This window comes from Beta vulgaris, chromosome 1 (genome assembly GCF_026745355.1).
Source record: "Beta vulgaris subsp. vulgaris cultivar EL10 chromosome 1, EL10.2, whole genome shotgun sequence".
Taxonomy (NCBI): Eukaryota; Viridiplantae; Streptophyta; class Magnoliopsida; order Caryophyllales; family Amaranthaceae; genus Beta; species Beta vulgaris.
In genome coordinates, this window is record NC_079202.1 from 52,887,906 (window position 1) to 52,915,883 (window position 27,978).

General features: G+C 34.9%; 3 protein-coding genes across 3 annotated transcripts; 1 reads left to right on the top strand and 2 right to left on the bottom strand.

The window, feature by feature from the left end:
- Positions 1-1,000: 1,000 nt before the first annotated feature.
- On the bottom strand, positions 1,001-4,987 carry LOC104905373 (probable pectinesterase/pectinesterase inhibitor 36). The gene is made up of 3 exons (XM_010693897.3): positions 3,852-4,987; positions 2,231-2,566; positions 1,001-1,867 (listed from the first exon to the last, which is right to left on the bottom strand). The coding sequence occupies exons 1-3, from the start codon at positions 4,120-4,122 to the stop codon at positions 1,176-1,178; spliced, it is 1,299 nt and encodes a 432-aa protein (XP_010692199.2). The 5' UTR covers positions 4,123-4,987; the 3' UTR covers positions 1,001-1,175.
- A 3,373-nt stretch (positions 4,988-8,360) lies between these two features.
- LOC104905372 (uncharacterized) lies at positions 8,361-14,982 on the bottom strand. The gene is given in 11 exon segments (XM_010693896.4): positions 8,361-8,662; positions 9,186-9,255; positions 9,385-9,482; positions 9,558-9,667; positions 11,254-11,274; positions 11,277-11,403; positions 11,888-12,026; positions 12,121-12,333; positions 12,419-12,557; positions 14,469-14,598; positions 14,710-14,982. Coding segments are annotated over 11 exon segments (1,230 nt in total). The 5' UTR covers positions 14,803-14,982; the 3' UTR covers positions 8,361-8,572.
- A 4,830-nt stretch (positions 14,983-19,812) lies between these two features.
- LOC104905370 (pectinesterase 2) lies at positions 19,813-26,407 on the top strand. Its single transcript, XM_010693895.4, has 2 exons — positions 19,813-20,777; positions 25,508-26,407. The coding sequence occupies exons 1-2, from the start codon at positions 19,871-19,873 to the stop codon at positions 26,182-26,184; spliced, it is 1,584 nt and encodes a 527-aa protein (XP_010692197.2). The 5' UTR covers positions 19,813-19,870; the 3' UTR covers positions 26,185-26,407.
- Positions 26,408-27,978: the final 1,571 nt, after the last annotated feature.

Below are 27,978 nucleotides of genomic sequence, written 5' to 3' on the forward strand. Positions count from 1 at the left end.
AAATCACTTAAGCGTCGTTTCACTCCTCTTCACTGAGTCACGCTCACGCAGCCCTCAGTCCTCACTTCCTCACGCCAGTCAATTACTCCTCCATCTTCACTAATTACGGCACCGAGCAGTCGGAACACCATGGAGTCGGACCACCGCGGCAGAACAATCGAACCACCGCGCCAGAGCAGCCAGTTTAGTCCTCGTTTCCGTTTTCGCCAGAACCCTAAAATTCTTTTTGATTTTCGTTTTTGAAATGAACCTGAATTATTTCCGTTGGTTTTGTTGTTGATTTATGTCCATTTGTATCATTGTATATCATTTTGCTTGCGTTAATTTTGTAGATTCAGCATCATTGAATTTTTATATTTGAACATTATAGAGTTTTTATATTTCAGCATCATTAAGTTTTTACATTTCAGCATCATTGTAATTGCAAATCGCGTTAATATTATGTGACCTGAATTATTTTCTTGTTGATTTTTTGGTGTATTGATTGAGTTTGTTGAAATTACTCTTTCATTTGTTTACTTTTGTTAATCTATTTTAATGTTAGGATGGAAATTTCAAATTAGGTTCCTTTGAAGAAAAATAAGTTAGGATCCGTTTTGGACCCGAATCCGTAGGATTCATCGGATCTGGATCCTCAAATTTATTACCCATTGGATCCGGGTAGGATCTGGATCTGAATCCTTGAGGATCCGGTCCAGATCGTACCCGTTGCCATCCCTAATGGTAAGTAGTTACAGATTCAATGATAACCCCCATCTCTCTCTGCAAAAGAACAAACCCCCTTTGTTTGCTAAGTCATTCTTTTAATCCATTTGATTTTTTTAAAAAATAGGGTCAGGATCGAGTCGGGTCAGTCTAGCTGTTGACCTGACCCGTCAGTAATGACTTCAGGCCCGACCCGACCCGCATACAACATGACCCAACCCGACCCGGGCTCGCCCGTTGAACAGGTCTACTAGTGGTGATCTAATGAAAATATAAAGATATAACACAAAAAAAATCCTAAAAAAAATTATTGACATGTATCCAAATTTGAAAAAAGGGAATGCATCAATTTCTAGTTATACTTCTATAAATGAAGATAGTAACTCACGTAACCCTTCAAGATAAATGAACCCTTTATTCATCATTAATCTTAAAGACCCAACATGTATTTACATTGACATTTATCCTACTTACATTTCAAGCCAAACAGGCACACCAGTACTCAAAATCCAAGATTCTCCTTGTATAAAATTTCTTACCATGAAGGGATGAACCTCCTTAAGATCACGCAACACATGAAATCCGGGCCAATTGACTCGAGCTCGAGTCGAAGCCCCGACACCAGTATTCATATATTCAGCATAATAGAGCGTCGAAAGGGCAAAGTTCCCTTCCCAATTTGTCCAACCCCTTGGGTGGATTAACCCATCAAGGTCCGATTTAGCAATAATCGTCCTTGAAAACTTCTTCCAAGGTCTCCCTAGGAAGGTCTTGACGGATTGCGTTAGTCCTACGAACTCTGGAGCAGGTTGTATCCGTGATCCATGGATCGAGATCCCGGTGTTTTCATACGGGCTCTCCCTCCCTTGAGCTGTGATCATATTAGCCTGGTGGTTCATTGGCTTTCTAACAAAGATGTCACAATTTTGTAACACAACAGCTGCATTACCAAATATGAAGTCTACTGTTCCATATATGTGGCAATCACGGTAAAATTGCCTTAATGAGTGGGCATACAGAGTGTCTTGGTATCCTTGAAAGCTACATCGGTAGAAGAGAGAGTGGTCTGAAGCCACCATAAGGGCAACTGCTTGATGCTTTTGGGGTCCTGCTGTGTTCTCAAACGTCATGTCCCTAGCCCAAAACCCGTCGCCGAATACCCCTGCTCATTATTGTGTCAAATGCAATGTAAAGTGAAATTAGACAATCAAACATATGTACATTAGGGGCGGCAATTGCAAACAATTGGTGTTGGTTGGGTTCATGTTCGAGACGTGGACAAAGGGGTTCAAATCCTTGATCCGAAACTAAATCGTTCAAGGAACAAGTTGAGAACTCAACCCTAATTCACGTATTTATAGAAGGTCTAGCATGCAACAGTCTAAACCCCATTTTTTTCTTTAATAGGTGGTGTTAGTCTTGAGTTTTTTTTTTTAAAGGAAAATGATCAACTTGCAAACAAATGTACACCTGAAATGAATAAGAAACTTGAAAAAGAAATTGGAAGAGAAGAGATGGTACTTACGAAATGTAGCAGAATTGACTGTGGTGCCACCATCGATGACATTTCTGCGACCAGTGACCACAGTTTTACCCATGCCATCTCCAACAAACATGACATTTTTAAGGTTCCTTGGAATTTCAACTCTCTCATCATATACTCCTGCTTTTACATGCACTATTACTCTTCTTTCATTTCCTCTGCCTTTAATCCTGCCTAATGCATCCACTGCTTCTTTGATGGTCCGGTAATTACCTGATCCATCTCTTGCCACCACGATATCGGCCCTCGACGTTGCTGGATTCCATGACGCTAATTGCCCTATGAAGTGGTTGCCTCTTCGCGGCCTCCCTTCCACCCCTATACCAGAACAACTTTAGGATATATGAAATATATCTTCGAGATCTCGTACAAGTATAACCAGTCAGGTTTGCAGGTTACCGTTAGACTCCGGGAGAAAGGGGATGGTAAAGGAAACCTCACACCAAATAGTGATATTTAATCCCATGATCTTGAAGTCATGAGGCCAAACTTTTACCAATAAACCAAGCTTACTTGGCATATCTTCGAGTAGTATAGTACTTATTAAAATTATATTTTCTTAAGAATACACATTAAAATCAAATTCTGTCTAAAGTCGTACGTGTTTATATATATTTTCTTATATATATCTCCATCAATTTCTATTTATATGGGACACGCAATACGGCAATAACCGAGGTTATACCTTGGCTATATATTATTCTCGTAATACATATTCATAAAAAAAATAGCACAAAAATACCATGATGAAAGTTTTTTTAAAAAAATTTCAATCCAGCAGCACAATATATTTTTTTTTTTTTTTGAGTCGAGCAGCACAATATTATACTAGTCGTAAGATAATTTTCAAATTACCATTCGTTGTTATATAAAAAGATGGTAGGGAGTCGTGATATTATACTACTACTAATTATTGTTGTTATTTTTGTACGGTACAATAGAGTTAGACCATATATTTTAAACTATATTATATGAATAATTGACTTTTATGGCATATTGGCATGATATATATTGGTATTTGGTTAATCTTGCATGCATGTATTTTTATAAATGTTCTTAACTAATTTTAATAAATAAATATACGGTTGATCAAAGGAGTGTTAAGATACTCTTCGGTCTTTCATCCATTTCTTTGAATTAATATGCTTTTTTTTTAGCTTTTTCAATTGGAACAACTTTTACGGACGGACATATATTATTTCTAATTAAAGCTGAGATGGAAGCATATATATGCTCATATTATATAATAAAAAGTTAGATTTTGCTACACGTGTTTTTAATGAGGTTTGATAAATCTCTAACGGATAGATATATCTAATACAATTTTTCGTACAACAAATATTACTTGTGTAGATAATTATTTGTGTTTTGTGTAACAAATAATGAGAATATAACACAAGCAACATTTATATATACACAAATAATATTTATTATATACACAAACCATACTACTATTTGTTAAAAAAACAATCATGTTACTTGTTAGATATATCTACCGTTAGATGTTTTATAATACGTACCTCGTTCTTAATACATGCAAAATGGTGATAAAAGTGGCGGTTTAGGTTAACCAGGTTATTGTAGAGAATAAGCAAAAGCTTACCCTTAGACTTAGTTTTGCTCCCAAATGTATGTTTCTTTGCATGCAAAGCCAATGCTTCATTTAATACTATTGTCAAATTTTGTGACATAGGATGAACTTGTTCATCTACCCCTCTCTCTTTTAAACCATCCAAACAAGTCCTATGGCTTGTGATTGCACCACTAAGCCATGCAAGTACATCTTCATGGCTATATTCTCCATTCTTTTCGACCAAACGAACCAACCGTGCTTCGGCTTGATCATATAGCTTAGCACAATCAACGATAGCCATCCTTTGATCATAAATATTATTAGCATTATTATCATTATTGTAGTAGTAATTATTAGTAGTATAGTTATAAACCGTGTTATTGTCATAATTTAAGCCACCATGACCACCCCCATGATGACCACCACCACCACTGCCGCTGCCGCCACCACCATGATGACCACCGCTGCCGCCACTGCCGCTGCCACTGCCGCCGCCACCACCATGATGACCACCACCGCCACTGCCGCTGCCACTGCCCCCACCACCATGATGACCGCCACCGCCACCACGTCGACCACGGCCAAAGAACAAAGAGGACTCATCCGTGTTGTTGTCATTGCTTAATCCACCATGATGGCCACCTCCATGATGACCACCACCACCACTGCCGCCGCCATGACCACCACGACCGAAGAACAAAGAGGACTCATCCGTGGTGTTATTATCATAGCTTAAGCCACCATGATGACCACCCCCATGATGACCACCACTTCCGCTGCCACGACCACCTCGACCTAGGAATTGAATAAAGAGGACTCGTCTTTGCTACTACTATTGCTTAAGTCACTATGATGACCACCGCCGTGGTGGCGGCGATGATGGCCTAAGAACAAAGAAGACTCATCTAATGATGATGATTGAGCCCAGTTCTTGGCTTGGAGAACCATGGTTTGAGCCATTTGAACCATCTCTAGGTCTTGTTTGGCTGATGAAACTATGGCTAGGAAAGAAATTAACAAAAAGAGAATAATAGTAGTAAAAGGATACATTTTTTCCCCTTGTATTTTATTTTATTTGCTTTCTTTTTTTTGGCGGTGGAGATAAGTGATCAGTAGGAACTTACTTATATATAAGTGAGTTAAAATTTATATGTTAAGGGAGTTAATGTACTTATGCACATAAGTTACGTAGAAAGTTACACATGGAACCATGTTTTAAGCCAGGTGGTTGTGATATGAACAAAAGATGTTAGGCGTAAGAGATGTCCAAGTATTTAAACCTATACGTAGGTTTTCATGCATTATGCATATATATAATGATGTCATGTGGTCGTCTTAGTAAATTAATTGCTCATAATTTCTTGATTCATCATTCTGCTTAATGTAATAATCTACTCATGAGCAAACACAGTAGAGTATTCTACCCTTCACCCTTTTAATATCAAGCTGACCTTAATGATAGTTGTTGACACTTGTTAATTTATAGCTAGGGTTCTGCCTTATACTATATGTCGTTTAAAGCCAAGATATCAACAGAAAAAAGTCCATGTTGGTAGTTGTGTTAATTTCAAGGAGAATGATATATGCGATTTTAAAGATTGTATATAAGAAGTTAAAAATAGAAATATTAAATAATAGATACACATTAATTACATAGAATAACACATGAATATGTTATGAATTTCTAAATGTATGTAATGCTGATGTGCAACTATGAGGATTGCATATATTAAAACCGTAATTTCAAACACCTTTCGTTTACATTTTAATTTATTTCAGACAACTTCGTGATTTGAAGTTTTTTCCTATAGAATCACGCAAGTAATTTAAAATAATTTGAATTCTCTTTTCACGATTCGTAATATTGGACACTTTTTCTTGAAGTTCCAAGTATATAGTAAATTACTTTTGTGTAAGTTAGTTGTTGCATGGGGGTATTTAGAAGTTGTTCATTTAACGTATTCTTTTGTAGTTTAGAGCTTGTTTTTCTGTCATAACTAGTAAATTTATAATCATCATATGTCTTTTTGAACATTTAAAACCGAAATATTGAAGATGACGTTGATGTCGAAGAAGCCTAGCTACTTCTCCACTTTGAATCATCAGACATCATATTGATAAATTTCAAAATTTATCTCTACGGGTTCTAACTTCTAGTGAGTAACAATAGTATCTTACCAAAATAAAACCTAGCTCGACCTTCAACTATATTCGAAAATGCATGATTGGGACCTAAACTAAAACCTAATTCGAACCAACTTGATCCAAATCACAAAATAAAATAATGTTGGTTGATTCAGAAAATCCAAATTTATCAACTCAAATATGAACAAATTATGACATAAATAATAATCACACATCTATCACCTCTAGTTTTTTTTATTGACAACGAGAAATCGTACATTAATTAAAGAGAACGTATTGTGTCGGACTCGTCCGACCATAATCTTTGGTCGGACGACTTTCAGGTGGTTCCAATTTTTTTCAGTTAGTCTTAATTTTTTTTCAGGTAGTCTTAATTTTTTTTTCAGGTAGTCTTAATTTTTTTTCAGGTAGTCTTCATTTTGTTTTCAGTTAGTCTTCTTTTTTTTTCAGTTGGTTTTTGTACTTCAGTTAGACTTACTTTGGGTTTCCGTTGGTCTTTATTTTTTTTTCAGGTAGTCTTCATTCTTTTTCAGGTAGTCTTCATTTTTTTTCAGGTAGTCCAACTGAAAAAAAAAAAAACAAAGTCCAACTGAAACAAAACAAAGTCCAACTGAAAGAAACACAAAGTCCAACTGAAAGAAAACAAAGTCCAACTGAAAGAAAACAAAGTCCAACTAAAACAAAACAAAGTCCAACTGAAAAACAAAACACTAACCTCTGCTTTCTCTCACTTTCTCCTTCTTCTTCATTCCTCTTAGCTGATTTTTTTCTTCTTTGTTAGATCAATAAAGAATGGAGACTGAGATTAAGAATTTCATGAAAAATAGGATTTATGAAAGAACTTAAGAATTTCATGAAAATCTTCCAAGTCTTATCTTCATTAAGAATTTCTGCCATTGAAGGATGCTTCTACCACTCATTGTCTCCTAAATAGAAATTTCTATTCTTCTGCCATTTTCCCCATTAATTGCCTTCAGGAGGGAGCTGGAAGAGGTGAACTTGATGAAAGCGTATCTGTGCTTACAGCTTTGACTGAGTTTTTCTGGGATGAAGAGGAGGAGATAGGGCCATGAGGGTAGAAAATATTGAGGAGGATGTTGGGGTTGATGTTTAGTGGAAGAAAATCGATGAAGATAGTCTTAGTGGTTGAGGGTTGGGTGGAAGGCGGGGTCTATGTCGCCGGACAGTTATCAAGGGTTTGGGTTTGGGTTTAGGTTTCTCTCTCTAAACGTTCTCCCTTCTCTCATCTCTCTCCAATGTATTTTTTCATTTGGGTCAGCCCGTCTAACAGTCGTATTTGGTCAGACGGTCTGACCCAATACTTTCACTTAATTAAAAGAGCAAGTATAGCCTAATGCTAATAAAACCAAATCTAAAACAAATAAAAGAATCTAAATAAGCTTTAAGAGCTCTTACAATCCATAGAAAACAAAAACAATAAAAAGTCGCATGTGACGGAGGACATCGCTGGTCAATGCTAGTGATAGTGGAGTCAAGACTTTGATGGTTGATGGCAGTTGTGAGAGAAGCGAGTGTCGTTCACGATTCGGACAACGAACAACCAACGGCGAGCGTCGTATCTCGCCGCATGAGCAATCCCAACAAACCGCTATTGCTTGGGATTCTGGACTCATGATCTTGTGAAGAGTCACATTCCTTTCTGACTCAGTACTCTCGCTCGAGAGTATCTCAAGTTTCTCCATTAGAAAGGAGAAACGATTTTGAGTGGGCGTGCTGAAACCCACCAGATGCAAGTGTTGTGCCACCTTCATATTTGAATTTGTCAATTAAGGATCATAAAGATCAATGTCGAGCTAGGGAGAGAGCTAAATAAAGTGAAATCTTGCACACTTCGCCGGTTTGTGAAACCGGAAAACCAAAAACCCAACCATGAAAAACGTGCATCGCCTCGACCATACGCACAATCTCCTTGATTCACATGTATCCACATCATAGGTATGACTAGTTGAACTTTAATTCCTCTTAAGATTCATTTCTCGTTTATAGCCCATTTCCTCTCAATATTCTTTTTTTTTTAGAGGTAAGATGAATATTTCTTGCACAAATGGGGAAAAGTAAAGATCTCCCTTTACGAGGGGTAAGAATCAAACCCTTATTTTACAAGGAAGAAAGGAGAACCTCCAACCAACTACACCAACCTTGATACTTGTTCCCTCTCAACTTATAGCCCTCCTTTCAACTATTTATATTATAGAAATACTAAAAGTAGTTCTGCATCTAAAAATAACAAGAAAAAAAAAACATTTGAGAAAACGGATGAATGATTTTTTAACAAGTTCCATGGGATGTGATTTGATTCAATGCCCCTTCTTTACAAACTTAATTTAATGCAATGACCATATTTAGCTTTCAATTTAAGGAAGAAAACAATGCTTAAGAATGAACCAGAGGAATATATTAGTGCTAAAAGAAACCGTCTACAAAAACAGAAATTTTGATGAACAAAAATTCAATACAAAGCAACGTCAGTCAAAATCTCCAGCAGAATTGAGCTTCAATTCTGCCACACATTAAAAGGGTAATTACAAAAAATGTGCCCTTGATTTAGACTTCTAATGATGTAATTAAAATTTTCAGATTTGATCTCAACGCACTGTCATGCTCTGCACTGCTTGTGTGGCCTCCTCGGTTGCCTTGTTCGCTTGAATTGTGTTGATTACACTTGCAATATTGCCCTAGATAAATAACAATAGATAAGCAACAATCACAAATTAGTTATAATGAATTACAGTCACAAAATATGCAAGTACACGTTTATACAATAAAGCTCAAAAATCCTCCAAGCCAAAAGATTCACCTATTTTTTTAGCTATTGAATAAGGATCAATTTCAGAGATTATATCTATATTTAGAAAGGATTACAAGTCAAAAGTTAACCAAAATGCAAAAGCAACAAGCCGACAAGTATTTTACGACAGAAAAGGCTTAATACAGTACGATAACAGGTGCTTGGCAAGATATCTAGTCCCAGTACAAAGACCAAGTCAGGCATTCTCTTTGTCACATACTTTCTTAATTCACTAACTCAAAAGTCCCACTTAAGCAACAAGTGAAGATAGGAAGATCTTTTCTGCTTACTGCTTACTGCTTACTGCTTACTGCTTAGCATCATGATGCAAATAAATAAACATGGCACTTCAATGAAACAGGAGAAGATATAACTAAGGGCAGGGAAAAGGATAATTCTTTTAGCCTTACCCTCCATGTTATTAGCTTGGATCGAAGATTTCCCCACTGTTGTTGCCCAAACAATCGCTCCGTACAGCAGCTGTATTAGACACGTCAAATAAACATAACAAAAAAAATATGTAAAACAGATATGTCAAAAGAAAGCCCCAGTGTTTAACTATTTATTACAAAGCCATAACACAAAGAAAGATATGTTTCACAGACATACCTTACAATGACAACCCGATTCATCTGATCCATCTTACAATCAAGCAACTTGGCAGCAATGGCCTTAACAATCCAATGTTCTACCTCATTGTCATTGATCTGAAAAATGCTAGCACATTAATAAAGGCAACACTAAGACTATTGAAACTATGATGTAGTAGGAAAGCAACTCACTCTAAGTGTGTCCTTGATAAGAGCATACGGGACTTGCCCCGACTCCGTAGAGGCAAGATCTACCAATGACATCAGCCTCATCTTTGACAGACAATCTTCATGAACAAGGCCTACACCAAAAACCAAAGGCAACTTTAATCTTTCAGCAATCATGTCTATACTCTATAGTCTAAAGTAACACACAAGAGAAGCTAGATTTGTTTTAATCACCAATGATAGAAAAAAGTTCTTCGTTCTGAAAGAGGTTCTCAAGTCCGGTAAAAAGTTTCAATGGCACAAAAATTCACATACATTACACTATCCATTGAATCACCAATGAAAAAAGTGCCTTCGTTATGACAGAGGCTTTGAACTTCAGGCTCCATCACATTAATCACAGCATCGTAGCACTTCTCACACATTGCATTATCCATACAACATTACACAGTTACAGATCTTAAGTTCACTACAAAAAAAATCAACGAAGGCCAGTACAAAAAATTATCAGGGGCTCTAAAGTTTGTGTGTAGGAGTAGGACAACTTAGGGTAGTGTCCATGCAGGTTGTCTATGTAAACCAGCATTTCAGCCTGTTGCTGATAATTGTGAAGATTTCCAGCAGCATTCAATGAGCGTCCAATCAGTAGCTAACAGACAGCAAATATCGACAGTGGTTGATGCACAACGCTCTTCAGCAAGGCTATGAAAAGTTGGCTTTAAGGAGTCCTTGCTCATCTGTCGTCAAACAACAGTCATACCAATGGTGGAAGCGGATGGTTTATGGGATGATGGAAGAACGACAACTCCCCCCCCCCCCTCCAACACCATGCATAATGCTCTTCGGCAAGGCTATGAAAAGTTGGCTTTAAGGAGTCCTTGCTCATCTGTCGTCAAACAACAGTCATACCAATGGTGGACGAGGATGGTTTATGGGATGATGGAAGAACGTCAACTCCTCCCCCCCCCCCAACCCCCATCCCACCCCCAACAAAAAAATGCGACAATGTTACAATAGCAATGAGTCGATTCCATTCATACTCTAAACGAGTTGCACCAGTGAAAATTCTTATGTTAACTAGTGGAGAACAGGGTGGTGGAAGGACTATCAAGAGTTCTATAACAGTCTGACCTCCCTCACCACCCTCTAAAACCATCATTGGCATTGCACCGATTCCTGCGTTCCACTCAAACTTGCACTATTAGACGTTAATAACTTGATATGATAACAAGTGGAGACAATAATGGTTTATAAATTGGTAGAAGGTCAAGAAACAAAAGCTGATGTGAGATTTGCACTGAGTCCCTTCCTTTGCTCAATCCAAGTCCTTCCACCCACATATGCTTAAGATATAAGCAGACTCCATTATCATCACTGCACCATCAATACCACTGACCACGCTAAGCACTTCCGGCTTGTAGTATTTGAGGAACCTTCATATCCCCCCCAAATATGTAAGCTTTCCTTTAGTACTAAGATCACAATCTTCGACAAAAAGGACAAAAAGCAAGTAAAATGAATCATTCCAGAGTTTGTGGTGAAATTTGGTTGAAGAGGGATGCTTTGTGTATACAGTGACAGCTATACTATCTTTGTATGGCACTCTTTTAGCTTAAGTTTCAAAGATCAATCTTTCCTTTCCTAATATAAATTTAATACAAGTATCTCATATAGCTTCCCTGACAGAGCAAGGACATATTGTACAAGGAATGTAGTTTACCGTAGCTCTTCAACAAGGAAAGTTTGCTGCCTCAAAATCTACGTAAGCATCAAGCCTCTGAGTCAGGAAAATCTTCAGTAGTTGATATAACATTGAGTACTTAGCATCATTCTCTAGCTGTGATATTGACGGCATGTCCAGCAAATCACACTGTAACATAAAAAAAAATAACATTCTTTATGAACTATCTTTTCAGGAAGAAGGGCAGAAATTTTAATAGCACAAAAGTATACATGACTGTTATTCAGAGTACAAAACAAGGCCAAAGAATTTAAGACCAAACATGTAACCACCACCTTCTTCCAGAATAACTATGGAAGCATAACAAACAGTTAAACATGTAACACCAATAAATTTTTCAATAAAGCATAACATCAATCAGCGAATTCATGTCCATAACAGGTTAACATTAAATTACTTAAAACTTCACTTGAAAAATAAAACTTCTATGGAGGAGAGCAAACGTATGAACATTTATCCATAACCTCAATTCACTCAAACCCAACACAACGCATGCCCATTTTTTTTTCTTTTGTTCACAGCCAGGTCCTAGAACTATTGGCACAAGGGAAACTCATACATATTACTAGAAAATCAACTACTGCTGAAATATTCAAACATCATATGTAAATACCTGAAACATGTCAGGGGTCTTCACAAATTCTATAATAGCATTGGCAGCCTGCTCTTTTGCCTCACTCATAGATTGTTCATCCTCAGGGGAGAAAGTTGCCAAATACTTGGTGAGAAAATTAAATGATTCCTTTCCGGAGCTGGAGTTGTGAAAAGGTAGCAGTATCATAAAAAGGACGAAATAGGTACAAGAAACAATTAAGAGGGGGTGTCAGGAGAGGGTAGGAAGGATACCTTTTGCTTTCTTTTAAAAGATTGAAAATTGCTAGAAAAAGTTCTCTCTGATCTTGGACTCCAAGATTCCATTCCTTCAAGAAACTGTCGATATTCTTGACTGAAGGAATAACATGCTCTGAAACTTTACCACTGGCAGCCAGGTTGAGGGCCTTCAAGTAAACATAGAAACGGCTGTATGCGTTTTCAAGTAGGTTGTATAGATTGAACAATCTGTAAAAATACAGACAGAATAAGAAACTCCAACAAATGTCATTAGCTAAAAAGAGGGAGGTGGGGAGGATGGAAAAATATGTACATCTTCAGGCGCAAAGCAGGCTTCTCATTTGGCTGCTGGATAATTTTAGCAGATATAAGTTTCACGATCTCCAAAACCTCATCAGGATTTTCAGTCTTCGTGACAAGATTGCAAATTACAGTGTAAATGCACTCAACATCTGTAATAGAGAAATGATAAAACTCACTCAGTACCATATCCTAATCAAACAAAAGGCAGTTCATTGGGAGGAGGGGGAAGTCACTTGTGAGTTGTGATCAAATCAGTAACAGCCTTCAATAATAACATTAAACTGAAAGCCTTTCAAGATGGCAACAAAGAAAAATGCTAGGTTTACAAACAGTCACAACAGAACTCCGCACCTGATTTAACATCAAATACAGCTTTCCATAGCATAAGTTGACAAGATCAGCTACTTATAACTTAGGTCTAAGTGAACTTTCCTCAGATGCCACGTAGGTTGATACTGATGTCTAAAAGAAACTGTCGCACATTATCTGGTAAGACACAACACTGGCCAAGTCCCATACATTAACACATTGTCAAATAGAGCCTTTTTCTATTGGATATTAAAATATTTGCACTAAAGGTACACATGAAAAGATTTGTTACATTGGTCAAGATTGCCAGTATCTAAGCTCTTACAACTGTAAATAATACTAACAAGCCTAGAAACTAAATAGAGTCTTCTATGTAGAAAGATGAAGTTCATCAATCAGCAGGGCCAAACAACTTTTTTCTTCTACTTAGCTAAATCTCCATTATATATAGGAACTCTTAAGAACTTTAGAGTCCACCCTTTTTGACCAATATACCCCTACTTAAAAACATAATACACAAACTGCAATCCTCTGATTCGGGGAAAATAATCGATCCTAAAAATCCTGCACAACACTTCTATTCCACGCACGCATAGCGTGCATATAAGGCTACTGCCTATAAACTGGAACACCTTTAACCTACTCAAAATTTGACCTGTGCACTTCTTGAGGGTGTCCTACGTAGACGGGTGGAGATCATCAACCAGCAGACCTGAATTACTTTTTCCTTCTACCTAGCTCAATGCTGTAAAATGAAACACCTTTAACCAACTCAAAAAAAATTCCTGTGGACTTCAAATAGCTTTGCTCCCTCACATGCAGCCACTAATGCAGAGGAACACTCAAATGCGACCAGGACCTATAACTTCCACAGAAACCAAAATGAATAGGTGCTATAATTTCCAAAGTTTGACCTATGTTGGATAAAAGCTTGTCCAACATGGGAGTAGAATCCAAAGAGCCTGGACGCATATCATTCTTTTGTAGCGGAAGTTCCATATCCTCATCAAGAGTTGCACAGTTGCGACCCTAAAACCAGGTGGGAAGACACACGTTGCATCTAATAAAAGGCAAAATGCTTTCCTTAAAGCCTTGAACTATAAGAGAAATGTTCTTAGTATCAAAAGGTCAACAGACATTATAAAGGCAGAGTATTAAAAGATTATCCGAACGACACATATTTCTTGAGTAATAAATATCAGTACTAGACTCATTAGTAGCAACTTAGCATTATGTTGCAACTCTATTGTCCTTCAACTCACAGAGAAGAGTGAAGACAAACTATAGCCAAGTGACCCCCATCCTTTCAAAATAAAGACAAGCTTTCTGATAGCAGTGCTTTCAATGTAGTAGGAGTAACTGGAATTTTCTGATACCTATATTACTCAAACTCTATCAAAGTGTCATACTGAATCCCTAAATCTTTCAAATGTTCCCTCACCGTATCGACAACGTATTGAACATGAGCACATCAGCATAATAGGATTATCGTAGCAAAGCGGTCCAATATTACGATTTACTAGCCCACAACAATCCAGAATTTTAGTTCAAAGAAAATAGTAAGAATACAGCCACAATATCTCACACTCTACACTTCTACAAAAATCTAAATGCACAAGAAATACAACAAAATTGAACAAGATATATCATCCAAACACAATTACTAGCTCATAAAACCACAAAAGCATCAAAATCAATAATTCATCACATAACACAATCAAATTGAACACATACATGACGAAAATAATTACCTTTCTCAGCAACCTTAGTAAAAACCAAATCAGCAGAAGTAAGAATTAAAGATGCCAAATCAAGCCATCTCCCCGTCGCCATACATTCCTGCGCTTCAACACATAATCTCGCAACTTGAGGCTCTGCAACCTTCAATTATTTCCCCAAATTCAAACAAAACAATCAATCAATCTCGTCGAAATCAGATGCATAAACTCGCAATCAAAAACCCTAGAAAATTCGAGAAATCGGAAATTTTACCTCGGCACCGGCGTCCGCCCAAGCAAGCTCGGAAACAAAACGAACAACGGAGAGAGCAGGATCTTCTTCAGTTGTCGGAACTATTGTCGCCATTGTTGAAAAGCTTTTCTCAGTTATAATTTCAACAGAGGAGAGAGAGAATAACGGCTATGGTAGAGTGAGAAATAATCGAAAACCCTAATTTTAGCTTTTCACCGGAGTATGGAGATTTCACTTGGATTTTGCTTTCTTTTTCTCGGAATATTTATTTTTTTGTTCGTGTAAAATTGTTGGGAGTTGGATTGGTAATTTGGTAGGTGAATTGGCTCATTAGTTTCTATCGTGGGCTTAGCAAAGGGTTGAGTAAACTGGACTAGTCTGGCTTGTTTTTGGATATGTTGATGTATTAGGCTAGTTTATGTCTTTTTTTTTTTTTTAATAAAAGTAAGAAAAAGAAAATTAGGAGAACGTCTTCATAAGAGAAATTTTAAGACTTAATTAATCGTTTACAAGAATATAATGAATATAAGAAGCATTACAAACATCAATTAGTTTTTGTCCCGGGCAAGATGTCCCGGATTATTTACCAACGTGTATTTGAAGTATTCAGAAATAGGAATATTATATTATTTTGAACTGATTTTTCCCTCACAAAGACCAACATGAGTATTGTAGCGTAGTTGGTTATTGCATTAGCCAGGTCATTGAAACACACATTTTTATTGTTTAATGTCTCATTTGATTGTGTGGGGGAGGAGAAAGTATATGTGGCAGCATGATATTTGTTTGTCTTGGATTTTAGATATATATAGATATGGAAAAAAGAAGTAACTAAATGGTCTACATTAGCTATTTAATCATCTACTTCATTGGCTTCACGGTATATGTGCTTGATGGACCAAGAGTGAAAGAGAACAAGGAGATGTATGTCTGAACTCTTGAAATAATATTTGCTACTATTTGTCAAGGAGGAGATCAAATGCATGCCTTTGACTGCATTAGTGACCAGCAATTTGTCTCCCTCTATTAAAAATATCGAATATCATGTTGTATAGCCAAGACAAGAGGATACCTCGATGAAGTGTCGTTGCTTCAACAATATTGCACGCATTATTGCTAAATTTTCTTCTTCTGATCTCCCCATTCATGTGTTCTCACGTCATTAGTTTTCTTTAGCATGTCAATTAACAAAATTAAAATTAGCTTGCAACAAAATTTGAACTCGTAACCTCTTGATATTATACATGTATGACACAATATCAATTTGAGGCAACTCCCGAACCCAAATAGTAGTTTCTTATATATGTTTATGTTTTGTGTTATGCGGATATCGTCTTCACATACAACTCCCTATAAGCCAAACCAAATCATACGACATTTAGTGTATGTACACATTTATATGTGAAGTATCATTTATATGTACACATTTAGTGTATCTATTGAATTATAGTTGAAATAGACAAATAGTTTGCCGCCTCCTCTAGTCAAAGGTGGTTTTAGTTCTCCAGAAGACAAAAGTTATGTTTTGATTTACAACTTACAAGTACAAATCATCAAGATAAGTGCTACTTGTATGAACTCTTGAGAATTTGGCTTTTGGACGTCTATTGATAATGGAATTATCGTCGCTCTTTAATAGTGAAATTCTCAAGCATATATATTATGTGATCATTTAGTGTACTCAACCTATTAGTTTGGCGTTAGAATTTGAAATAGAATTAGTTGTGACGGCTTTTGTGATTCTATTTCAATATATATAAAAAAGACCTACGCAAAAGCTGTCATAACTTATATATGCTGAAATATATATATTGTGATTATCCAATATTAGGAAGATTATTCAATGCGTCTACAATAAAATTATAGCGATCATAATTGCTTAAACCTAAATTGATCTTTGTTTATATTAATTAATCATGTACTTCCATTTAGTTTACTTAAATTGAATCCTAAAAAATGTATGAGAACGTATTGTGTCGGACTCGTCCGACCATAATCTTGGTCGGACGACTTTCAGGTGGTTCCAATTTTTTTTCAGGTAGTCTCCATTTTTTTCAGGTGGTTCCAATTTTTTTTCAGGTAGTCTTCATTTTGTTTTCAGTTAGTCTTCTTTGTTTTTCAGTGGGTTTTTGTGCGTCAGTTAGACTTACTTGGGTTTCAGTTGGTCTTTATTCTTTTTCAGGTAGTCTACATTTTTCTTCAGGTAGTCTTCATTTTGTTTCAGTTAGTCCATTATTTCTTTTCGTTGGCCCATTATTTCTTTCAGTTGGTCCAACTGAAAGAAAAGAAAGTCCAACTGAAAGAAAAGAAAGTCTAACTGAAAGAAAAGAAAGTCTAACTGAAACAAAAAAAAGTCCAACTGAAACAAAAGAAAGTCCAACTGAAACAAAATAAAGTCCAACTGAAACAAAACAAAGTCCAGCTGAAATTGGAAAATAGGAAAAGAATGAAGACTGAACATCATTTTCTCTCTCCTCCCGTCACCTCTGCTTCGCTGCAATTTCTTTCACAAAATTTTTATCACCTTCAAAAGTCAGACCACTCCCCTATTTGATTTGGAGTTCATCTCTTTCTCTTAAAAAATTTCCCTTCTTTTTTGTTGTAATTATCCCATCGTCTTCTTCATCAATGTCTTCATGAGGTTTTTTTGATTTTATGAGGTCTTCATGAGGTCTTTTTGTTGGAGTCAAATGTCTTCTTCCATCACCTCACAACCATCTGTCGCCATTGTTGGAGTAGTTTATCAAGAAGAAATCGGTTCCTTATGTATTTGGACTTCTCTTTATCTCTCTCCACATATACCATTGGCCCAAGGTATGAATTATTCCAGTGGCGATGATCAGGAGTTCCGATCACCCGCGGCAGTAATGTCAGGTCACCGCCGTGGTAGCTCCGATTTCGGCAACTCGAAACGAACTCGGAAAGTGGTGGAAATATCAGCAGCTCATAGCTCAACTTTCCAAAACCTAGATTGAAACAGATGATGAGGAGAGAGAAAGATGCGCCGAGTGGAGTGGAGTTTCTGAAATTCAAATTCTGAAAAGTGGCTTTCTTCAATATGAGAGAAGTAGGGGTACTCGCTCTGCGTAACAAAGCAAATTAAAATTGTACAGTACTGGGCAGCTCGTCTGACAATATGTATTGGTCAGACGGTCTGATCCAATACTTTCACAAAATATGTATTCATTGAACATCCAATAATACCACAAAATTGGTACAAAGAATCCGCAGAATAGCTTATGAAACAAGATACATATTTGAAAAAAAGACCTACAAAGATTTCTTATAAAACCCAATTTATCATTTATCATTTATCATTTATCCTAACGACACAATCAAGTAGCCTGGCGAAAATACGTAAAGCAAATGAGTATAAATTATTCAGGCTAAAAACAATGTCGTGGAAGCTAGTCAAGGTCATTAATTTCTGAAAACAGCGATAGAACTTCCTAAAGCTTTTGTAATTATAATGTAATAACGTAGTTACGTAGGCATGTTATCATCAATAATTACATTAACTAAACGTGCCACATGCGTACTGATATTATAATATTATTCATTGCGTTACGTAATCGCATGCATTGCTCTTCCAATACAATGCAGATCAGAGTTTTTTTTTTTTCTTTCGAGAACCCGTGATACGATGAATTTCCTCTATATTGTCTTCGTACAAGGTTACTCATTCAGAGGTCCAACAATCTCCAAATCTCCTCCCTCCATATTGAAATTTTACTTCCATCAAAATTTGAACTTTGATCTCCCATGTAAGAGATAGAAAGTCATACCATTAGACCCAAAGATCTTGGTACATTGGAGGGTACTTGGCTACAAGAAAATAAGAGAAAATTGAAAAGTACACCACTAAATTTAGTTCAACGTTAATTGTTAATTTGTTCTTTTACTTTTTGGTGCTAAAAAGAATTTATTAGTTCTCTAACTTGTCAATGCTATGTGTTCATGGGGTTGTTGTCGAGTTTGTTTTCTTCTTTTTTCGTTTCTTTTACGAAGAGAGGAAAGCCCCATAATCAAGATAAATTTGTGATATATGCATGCGAAAACATATATAGGGATGACTGGATGTATATGCCACTTTTTTTCCCATACCATGTATGTTTTATAAAAATGGGACAACACCCACTATATTATTTTTAATGTAATTTACTGATTTGGAGTCACATATATAATATTTACAATCGAAGTCAAAACTAATGATTATGTATCAGACTATATATAATTCTATTATGCAAAACTTAACCATGATCGTTGATAATATTTAGCACATCTACCCATCCATCCGCTTTTACATCCCTTTTTCAATTAATGCAGTTTTCTACGAGTAAGTTTATGAATTTGTAGTTTCATAATGATACTTGAGGTAATTGAATAGATTACAAAATAAGACTAAACATTTTTCGTGACGTTGTCGCACAAATTCCCACCAACAAATCAAATAAGCAGTATAAGAAAACTGAAACTGAAACACAAATTAAAGTCCCCATGTTCTCCAAATAAGAGAAGATCAATATGGTTTGTCATGCATGATAAAAGTTAGGGGCATGCTAACCCTAATCGTATCTCATCAAGATAAGTTGCATAAAATTTTGGAACTATCATGTATATGCTCGATCATAATATTTATGATGGTATGATAAAAATATTTGGAAGAATGTCACTAGTAAAGAAAAAGGACGATTTGCGTCGCCGCATTTACGTCGCATGAATGGCAAAACCACGTAATAAAGTAATTTGAAATTTCGGAACCAATGTCATCATGAGGAGATTAATCAATTAGGATTAAGTTTAAGAGTGAAAAATAGTTTATTGTTCGTTCTAGTAACTTTTGCTTACCTCCAATCCAATCACATCAATAGAAAAAGAAACGAGAAAGCCTCAAATTGGAAAATTCAAAATTGTTGATTATAGCAATAATTAGAAAAGGACAACTATGATTGAGTGACGGACCATGTAATTATGCCCAAAATGAACACTTAACTTTCCATACCTACTTATCCAATTTTAATGCTATGACCATAAGTATTATCTAATCCCAACTTCAATATATATATTGTAACGAGCTATATCTCTCATTTGATCATGCAATAACATCTCTCCATACAAATTCACAACTAATTAAACCTCTCATATTTACTCCTACTCAAAAACCATACAAAACCATAAATAAATGGCTCCTAATTATGCGATTTCATTAATGATAGTTGTACTCTTCACATCTTTGTTCTCGTTATTTATGCATGTAGAAGGTTATGGTCCTTCTAAATTATTGTCCTACTGGTGTAACCAAACACCATACCCTAAACAATGTGAATATTACCTTAGTCATAACCAAAAACCTCCCAATATCAAAAGAAAATCAGATTTTCTTAAGATGATGATGCAAAGTGCTATAGAAAATGCCGGAAAAGCCCATAAAAATGTTAATTCTCTAGGCCATAATTGTAAGAATGAGAAAGAAAAGGCGGCATGGAAGGATTGTTTGGATGTCTATGAGCTAAGTATCCAAGGCCTAAACAATACTATGACCACCTCTAGTTGCACCAAAGATGATACTCAAACATGGCTTAGTTCAGCCCTAACCCTAATGCAAACATGCCAAAATGGGTTTAGAGAGTTGGGTGTTACAGAAAATATCATGCCCATGTTATCTAATGATAATAATGTATCATGTTTGATTAGCAATGCACTTGCTATTAATGGGGATGGATCAAATGGTCGTCGACTCGAGGGGCAGGACTGGGCCGGGACCAAGGGTGGATTTCCAAGATGGGTTAGACCTAGTGACCGGAAGTTGTTGCAGTCGGTGCCGAGCTCCGGCCGAGCCGACCTTGTGGTGGCACAAGATGGGTCAGGAGATTATAAGACCATAGGGCAAGCTATAAGTGATGCCTCAAGGAAAGGAGGAAGTGGGAGGTTTGTGATATATATAAAGGCAGGAATTTATAAGGAGAATGTGGAAATAGAGGATAAGTTGAAGAATATTATGTTGTTGGGGGATGGTATAGGGAGAACTATTATCACAGGGAGCAAAAGTGTTGGAGGAGGTAGCACTACCTTCAGATCAGCTACCGTTGGTGAGTCCATATTACTTAGCTCTATATATCCTTCAATTCATCTTATACTTTTTTTTCATTAAGTACGTAATTATATATATATATATTTATATATTATACACAGTTACACACACTATATAAGAAAAGAAAATAGAACTAATATTTAAAGGAATCTGCCAAGCTAACCTTGGTCTAGTGGTTGTGATTGTCCCTTTCAACCTTGAGATTGAGGGTTTAATTCCCACTATGAGAAGTTTGAGGATAGGGATTTTCCTTATCCTTCTGGCCCCTTTACCCTCAGAGTGTCTAATAGCCAACTAACCTAGGCCGGTTTAATTTGACATGTGTGAGGTTCAAGTATGATTGGGCGCATTCTCTTAGGGGTTTTTTTTACTCCATGTATTCCATAACACAAAAAAATTAAGGAGTACATTATATAAGATTTGATCCCGTAAATTTAAGCTTGTACACTAAAGTCTTAACTACTAAGCCAAGTCATTATTTGGTGTTATCATTTTACAGTCAAAATATTATTACCCGTGATATAGCCCAGATCTAAAAAGTAATTGTTATACTTAATTATCGGAGTTATAGCAAGGAAAAGATTTATTGTTCCCTCGATCAACATACTACATGTACTGGGTTGCATGTTGTTTCATTAGCAAAACTTTGGGTTTGCTCCACAAAAAGTAGTTGTTAACAATCACTATAGTTGTTAAGCGTTGTATATAGTCATTAGGTATTGTACTAGTTGCATTTATTGTTTGTAAAATTAGTTGAGAACATTATATTTGCGAAGGGAATACATGCATGCAATCGACCGTACCCTTCATATTAGGATAAAAGTTTTTGACATTATTGTCACAAATCGTCATCGTATTTGCGATAAAAGCAATGAAAATGGGAAAATGCGGAGTAAAATTATATCCTTCTACCCTTGTCATCAAGGTAACTTCTGATTTATCACCATAATTTTGACAACTAATTCTTTTTTCCCGGGCCGTCTCATAAAATTAGGGGCCTTGTGTTAAAATAAATTATAAAGATTAATTTTTTGGTGAATAGGAATAGATGGAAGAGTTATTACGAGGTTTTTTTTTTTGTTTTGGAGAATAGGAGGAGAAGAAGAAAAATACCAAATAGAAATTAATCTCTTTAAATTTGCATCCAACATTACACTTGATAAAATTGGAAAGAATAGTCTGTAATTAGATTTAGGTTTTTTTTTACGCGGATAACAAGTGGAATTGGGCACTTATATTTTGAGGGCCCTATGCAGTTGCTCACCCTGTACATGGCCTTAGCCACCTCTGTTTTCTCTTATCCTAAATCATGCAACTAATTAATTCTCCTATTGTTGTTTTTTACAAAGAACAAAATCTAAAAATTGGTTGTTTTTAGGGCTCTTAAACAAAGTCTTTAATAAAGAAACCTACATATTAACATCTCCTTTACCTAATCGATGTGTTCCTCTTTGTTTTACGTTCAATCCCTGATCATATATTTCCAAATTACTTAAGTAGCACGAAAATGTATATCTAAACAAAGTCTTTCTATATATGGAATGATATTTGGTTGATTAGTAATTGCATAATCGAACACCATAGAAAGGGATGTGACCCACTAGCTTAAGTTTTAACGGTTCCAGATAATTAGTATACACATTTCTTTATCTACCTAACTACTTTAATTTATAACTTAATGATAGAAGTGAACTTAAAGTAAAACGACAAGTATTGCCCTAAAAATGTCATGTTAAACTCCTTAATTAGCTTTGACGGTGACCAATCCGATGCCATACGTAAACTAAAATTGCATGAATATGGTTTATGCTTTTCATTCTAAATGTAAATTAATCGATTAATAAAAAAAATCATACGATATTTACAATATAAATCAAAACTAACAAACACATAATAGTTTTTCTAATATAAAATTGTAAATTAGTTTAAGCCTTATGGCATGATAATATTGCTTAAATTCTGGGACTTTAATTATGAAATAGTTCACACCAATGGACCCTAGTTGATTCAACCTATAGGACAAAAATTTGATGTATCATATGTTGATTTAGTAGTTAATACATTTCATATTCTTTAAATCCATAAATTTGATTATTATTCATAACTTTTAATATTCTTATACTCATGTCATGGTTCTTTATATAAAGTATAAACACAAAACGTTTTTTCACAATTTGTACTTGCACCATTTTCATATTAGTCTTTTTTCTTATTGATTGATTATATGTGTTAAATTTTCATTTTAATTTAGTGGATTATAGTAATAACCAGAGGGGGACCTACATGGGGTCCTGGGTGGCACGTGCCCCACCATTATTTTTTATTAAAATAGCTTTAAAAAAAAGTGTGACTCCGCCTCTCAGAGTACTACTCTTCTATAAAGACTACAAAAATACTCGATTCCCAAATGTGCGAAATCCAAAAGTCCCACTTGACCACTCCAAAACATTATAAAATAGTATTAAAACCTTAAAAGGAGCTTTTACAAACTTGTTGCACCCTAATGCAACCTTACCTACTGCCTGACGGAAGGGCTAAAGGAGGTGCCACAACCCACAACTTTAGCGTGTTGTCAACATCAGTTTGTCAAACGCCACATCTGCGGTTTTTCTTTTCCAATTCTCTCTTAGAAATTTTCAGTTTGTCTTTGTTTCAAATTCCTTATTTGCTTAATTGCTTTTTCGATTGAAGTTGAATGAAAATACGTTGTTTTTTTAGTTGATTATTAATTTGTCCACTTGTGACTTGTAAAATATGAATCAAATATTAGATTTGTTATAAAATATGAAGACTCAAACAGAACAATTATGGAAAAATTGTTGATTATGATTTAAAGGAAAATAATTTTTTGTGGGTAATTTTATATATTTTTGGATTTTTTTTGAATTTTCGCATAATGTTGAGTCGGTTATATTGGTGCACCACCATTATTAAAATCCTGGATCCGCCCCTGGTAATAACAACTACCAATAAAAAATATTCTATAGGAGAGCTACTAGCTAGCTAGTACACAAATTTTTGGATAGAATTGTTTTGATTCTTTTTATGGTTATAAATATCCAAAATCTTGAGCTTCAAAAGGAAAAAAAAAAAAAAAAAATAGTAGAAAAATCCCTAAGTTAACACCTCTATGACAATTGACAAAATGTTGGATGTTTGATTCTGCCGAGAAAGCTTTGCCTGATAAAGGATAACCAACGAACAACACTTCTCCTTGCGGACTTTTGAATGTTAACACCTCTATGACGTATGTGATGCTTGACGCACAAGTTAGATATAACACTGCATAGATTTGATGTCATTTTATCAATTACTTCATGTCATTTGAGTTTTTGAATAAAGAAGCGATGATTTTGAGTTGTTACAACTTAATAACTTACGCGATAAGTTATGGTGTAACATTAACATCCAAGAATTATTATTATTATTATTATTATTATTATTATTATTATTATTATTATTATTATTATTATTATTATTATTAGATAAGTTTATAAAAGCGTTATGAGAGTAATTCTATATATGTACGAATCTTACGACATATATGGCTTAACATAATTAATAACATGGCAAGTGTAAATTGTTGGAGCAACTAGGAAGCTTGGTCAAATTGGCCAAGCTTTCCAACTTTCGGCCATACATGATCTTTAAGGTCTAATCTTATCATGTACATTATCTAGAAATTCCCCCTTATTCCTTCTCTCTGGAGTGTGCCGTCATCTTATCTTATTAAAAAAATAAAAGAATATAATTTTGAGCAATTCATTACAAATTTTGAAATCTTTGAAATCCTTACTACTTAACTTCTTAGAAGATAAGTCCCTCCCCCAAAGGATTTTGTATTTGTCTGGTCAAGTTAGGGCAGGTAAAAGCTAATCCAATTCGATTACCCAACCTCAAATTAATAACCTGAAATTTTTGGGTTGGGATTGAGATTTTTGACCCGAAAAAAAAAAAAAAAGGGTTGATCAAACTCGACATGGAACCTCGACGGGTTAGATGCAGGCTAACTTTTGAATTCGAAAATACCCCGAACAAACTGATTTAGAAATTTTCAGCCTGAAAATAATCTGACTTTTATAACTTAAGTCACCTAGTTTATAATTGTAAACTTGTATTTGGCCAAAGCCATTTCTTTACTTGTAGCTGTTGGCTAATTTATTGCTATGAAGTTTGAATTTTTATTTAATTGCCATTTAAAGTTATGATTTGCTATGCTTTAGGTTTATAATGTATAATTATTGTAATTACAAGATATAGATAAGGTCATACTGGGTTGATTTCGAGTCAATCCAAAACCTAGCAGGTCGGATTCAGGCTATTGTTTTAGTTAACCTGAAATTAAAATCAAGGTCGGGTTTGGATTAGGGATAATTAACTCGAAACAGAAGTCAGTTTGACATGAATCCGACCCAACTTGACCTAATTGCACTCCTACTTGTCCCATGGCTACTTGATGTGGGAACTGTTTACTCACCAATAAAAGTTTAATTAAAGCAAAGTAACAAAATACTTTGTTTTGCAATAAGCTTAACATATATTAAGCTTGGACGTTATACTACTATACAATATGCTTACTATTAAGATTCTTTTAATATTTTTATCTTTTTACATGACTACATGAATCTGCTTATATTTTTTTTTTTTCTTTATTATGGTAAGAAAAATGTTATTATGATGAGATTGATGAATGAGTACTTATGTTTGCTTTTGTTCTGTCATTTTCAGCTGTTATGGGAAGTGGGTTCATGGCACAAGGAATAACATTTAGGAACACAGCCGGTCCATCAAACCACCAAGCTGTAGCCCTCCGCTCCAACTCCGATCTCTCGGTCTTCTACAAATGCAGCTTTGAAGGATACCAAGATACCCTTTATGTTTTCTCAAATCGCCAATTTTACCGTGAATGTGACATTTATGGTACCGTAGACTTTATATTTGGAAATGCAGCTGCGGTCATCCAAAATTGTAACATATATGCCCGATTTGGTCCTTCTAGGACTGTTGCAATTACAGCCCAAGGACGATCCGACCCAAATGAGAACACGGGTATATCGATCCATAACTCTCGGGTCAGCGCATCTGAAGACCTAAAAGGATCCAAGACTTACTTGGGTAGGCCATGGAAAAAATATTCCCGAACTGTTTTTATGAAGACATATTTAAGTGGTATAGTTGATCCTAAGGGATGGCTTGAGTGGAATGGCGATTTTGCCCTTAGCACATTGTATTATGGGGAATATGCAAATACGGGTCCCGGTTCATCCACGTCGAATCGGGTGAAGTGGTCGGGTTACCATGTGATAACAAGTTCTGCTGAAGCTGGAAAATTTAATGTTGGGAATTTTATTGCTGGAAATAACTGGTTGCCTAGTACTGGGGTGCCTTTCAAGTCCGATCTTTAGGCTCATTTCACGTATCATGAACATGATCAATATATCAGTATATATAGAAATAGAAACAATATTAATAATGTAAATTATTGTAGGTATTCAAATAAAGAATATGCTATGTATATATATATAGCTATATAGGGTTTCTCTTTGATCATTTATACATATTAGGAAACTTCGCATGAAAAATCTCCTAGCTAGGCAAGTCAAAGAAATATGGTATCTATAAGTATTTTATTTTTGAAATTCAATGAAAAATACAATGTTTTAATATTGTATCATGACTGATGAAGAATTATTGTTCTCCATGAAAATGATGAGATATGGTGGAGATTGAGAGTCTCGTAAATACATGATGTATAGCGCTCCTATAAGAAACTAAAATACTTGGAATAATAGTATCAAGTGATCAAGTTCTTTCTTATAGACAAAACTAGAATACTTGAAATTACAATCTTAAGTTATTTCTCCTAGTGCTTACTCGTGCCTATTGTATGGTGCAATATGGAGGCATTATTATTAATTACAAATGGCATACCAATGTAGCCTTCCATTTGACAAATGAAAATAACTTTTGAATATAACTCTGTAATATTACACTATGGAAATTGAATATAACTTTTGTTACAAATTCGTAATATTATAATTTTTTTTAATATTGGAGAGTGCTCGAAATATGTTTCGAAATAAGTTTCATAAACAATATAATTTTACAACTTATGAAAATTTATTTATTTGGATGAAAAATAACGTATTATTTATTCTTTATTTTAATTACATGTAAAAAATAACTATAAAAATAGTGTATATATGTGGGACAACATCAATTATATCTTTGTAAATCATACTTTTAAATATCGAGTTATATAAAGGTAAAAATACATATTTATAATTTTGAACATATAGCATTTCATGGTGACATTACATGAATCAAAGGAAAGTTTGTCAATTGCAAAGGTATTATGCATTTCTCTAATTATTTTATTCATAGAATATTTATTGTATGCATAATTATTCATGTTTGTTTTTTCACATATATTTATATGTCAGATCTTATTCATGACCACCCTTAGTAGCACGAATCCCGAGAGTGTGATTGAAATATTTTCATAAAATTTATTTTATTTTTTAAAAATGGGTTAATTAGAGCCAATAAGGGATGGGCAGCTAATTAAAAAAGAAAAAAGAGGTTAATTTAACTAATAAAAAAATGAAAAAATTCAATCTATACCAGAAGTCGCCAATAAACCGAAACCAACATTTTAAACAATAAGGAATGATTGAGGGCTTGTTCTCTTCGGCATAAAACAGCTGAACTGAGCTGAACTGAATTAAATTGAATTGAATTGAATTAAATTGAATGTAACAAATATATAAATAATATATAAACAATAATAATATGAATATTAAATAATAATGACAATGATGAGTAATAATAATGAATAATTAATAATGAATAATAATAGTATTTTGGATATTTTTAAATGATAGTTACAAATAAATAATATTAATAATAATAATAATAATAATAATTAATGATAATTAATAATAATTATTTTATATTATTTGTATTAATATATTAATACTTGATGATTATATAATAACAATAATATCTAAGAAGTAAATTAATATTACTATTTTAATAATTAGATTTAATAATATAATAATATCTAGTACTAAAAATAATGATTGGGTTCAATCATGCAAAATTGCATCATAAACCGTTTTGACGCGATTTGATTGGTTTATGGGCTAAAAAACGTGGGTTTATTTGTGCTTTTGATCTAAACCATGTTCCTCCTAATA

What these genes read in the sequence shown, in the direction of transcription:
- LOC104905373 (XM_010693897.3), bottom strand. Translation starts at nt 4,122, where the DNA reads ATGGCTATCGTTGATTGTGCTAAGCTATATGATCAAGCCGAAGCACGG. An exon ending in GAGCAAAACTAAGTCTAAGG is followed by an intron (nt 2,567 to 3,851) that starts GTAAGCTTTTGC and finishes GTTCTGGTATAG; the next exon opens with GGGTGGAAGGGAGGCCGCGA. An exon ending in AGTCAATTCTGCTACATTTC is followed by an intron (nt 1,868 to 2,230) that starts GTAAGTACCATC and finishes AATAATGAGCAG; the next exon opens with GGGTATTCGGCGACGGGTTT.
- LOC104905370 (XM_010693895.4), top strand. Translation starts at nt 19,871, where the DNA reads ATGGCTCCTAATTATGCGATTTCATTAATGATAGTTGTACTCTTCACA. An exon ending in CTTCAGATCAGCTACCGTTG is followed by an intron (nt 20,778 to 25,507) that starts GTGAGTCCATAT and finishes TGTCATTTTCAG; the next exon opens with CTGTTATGGGAAGTGGGTTC.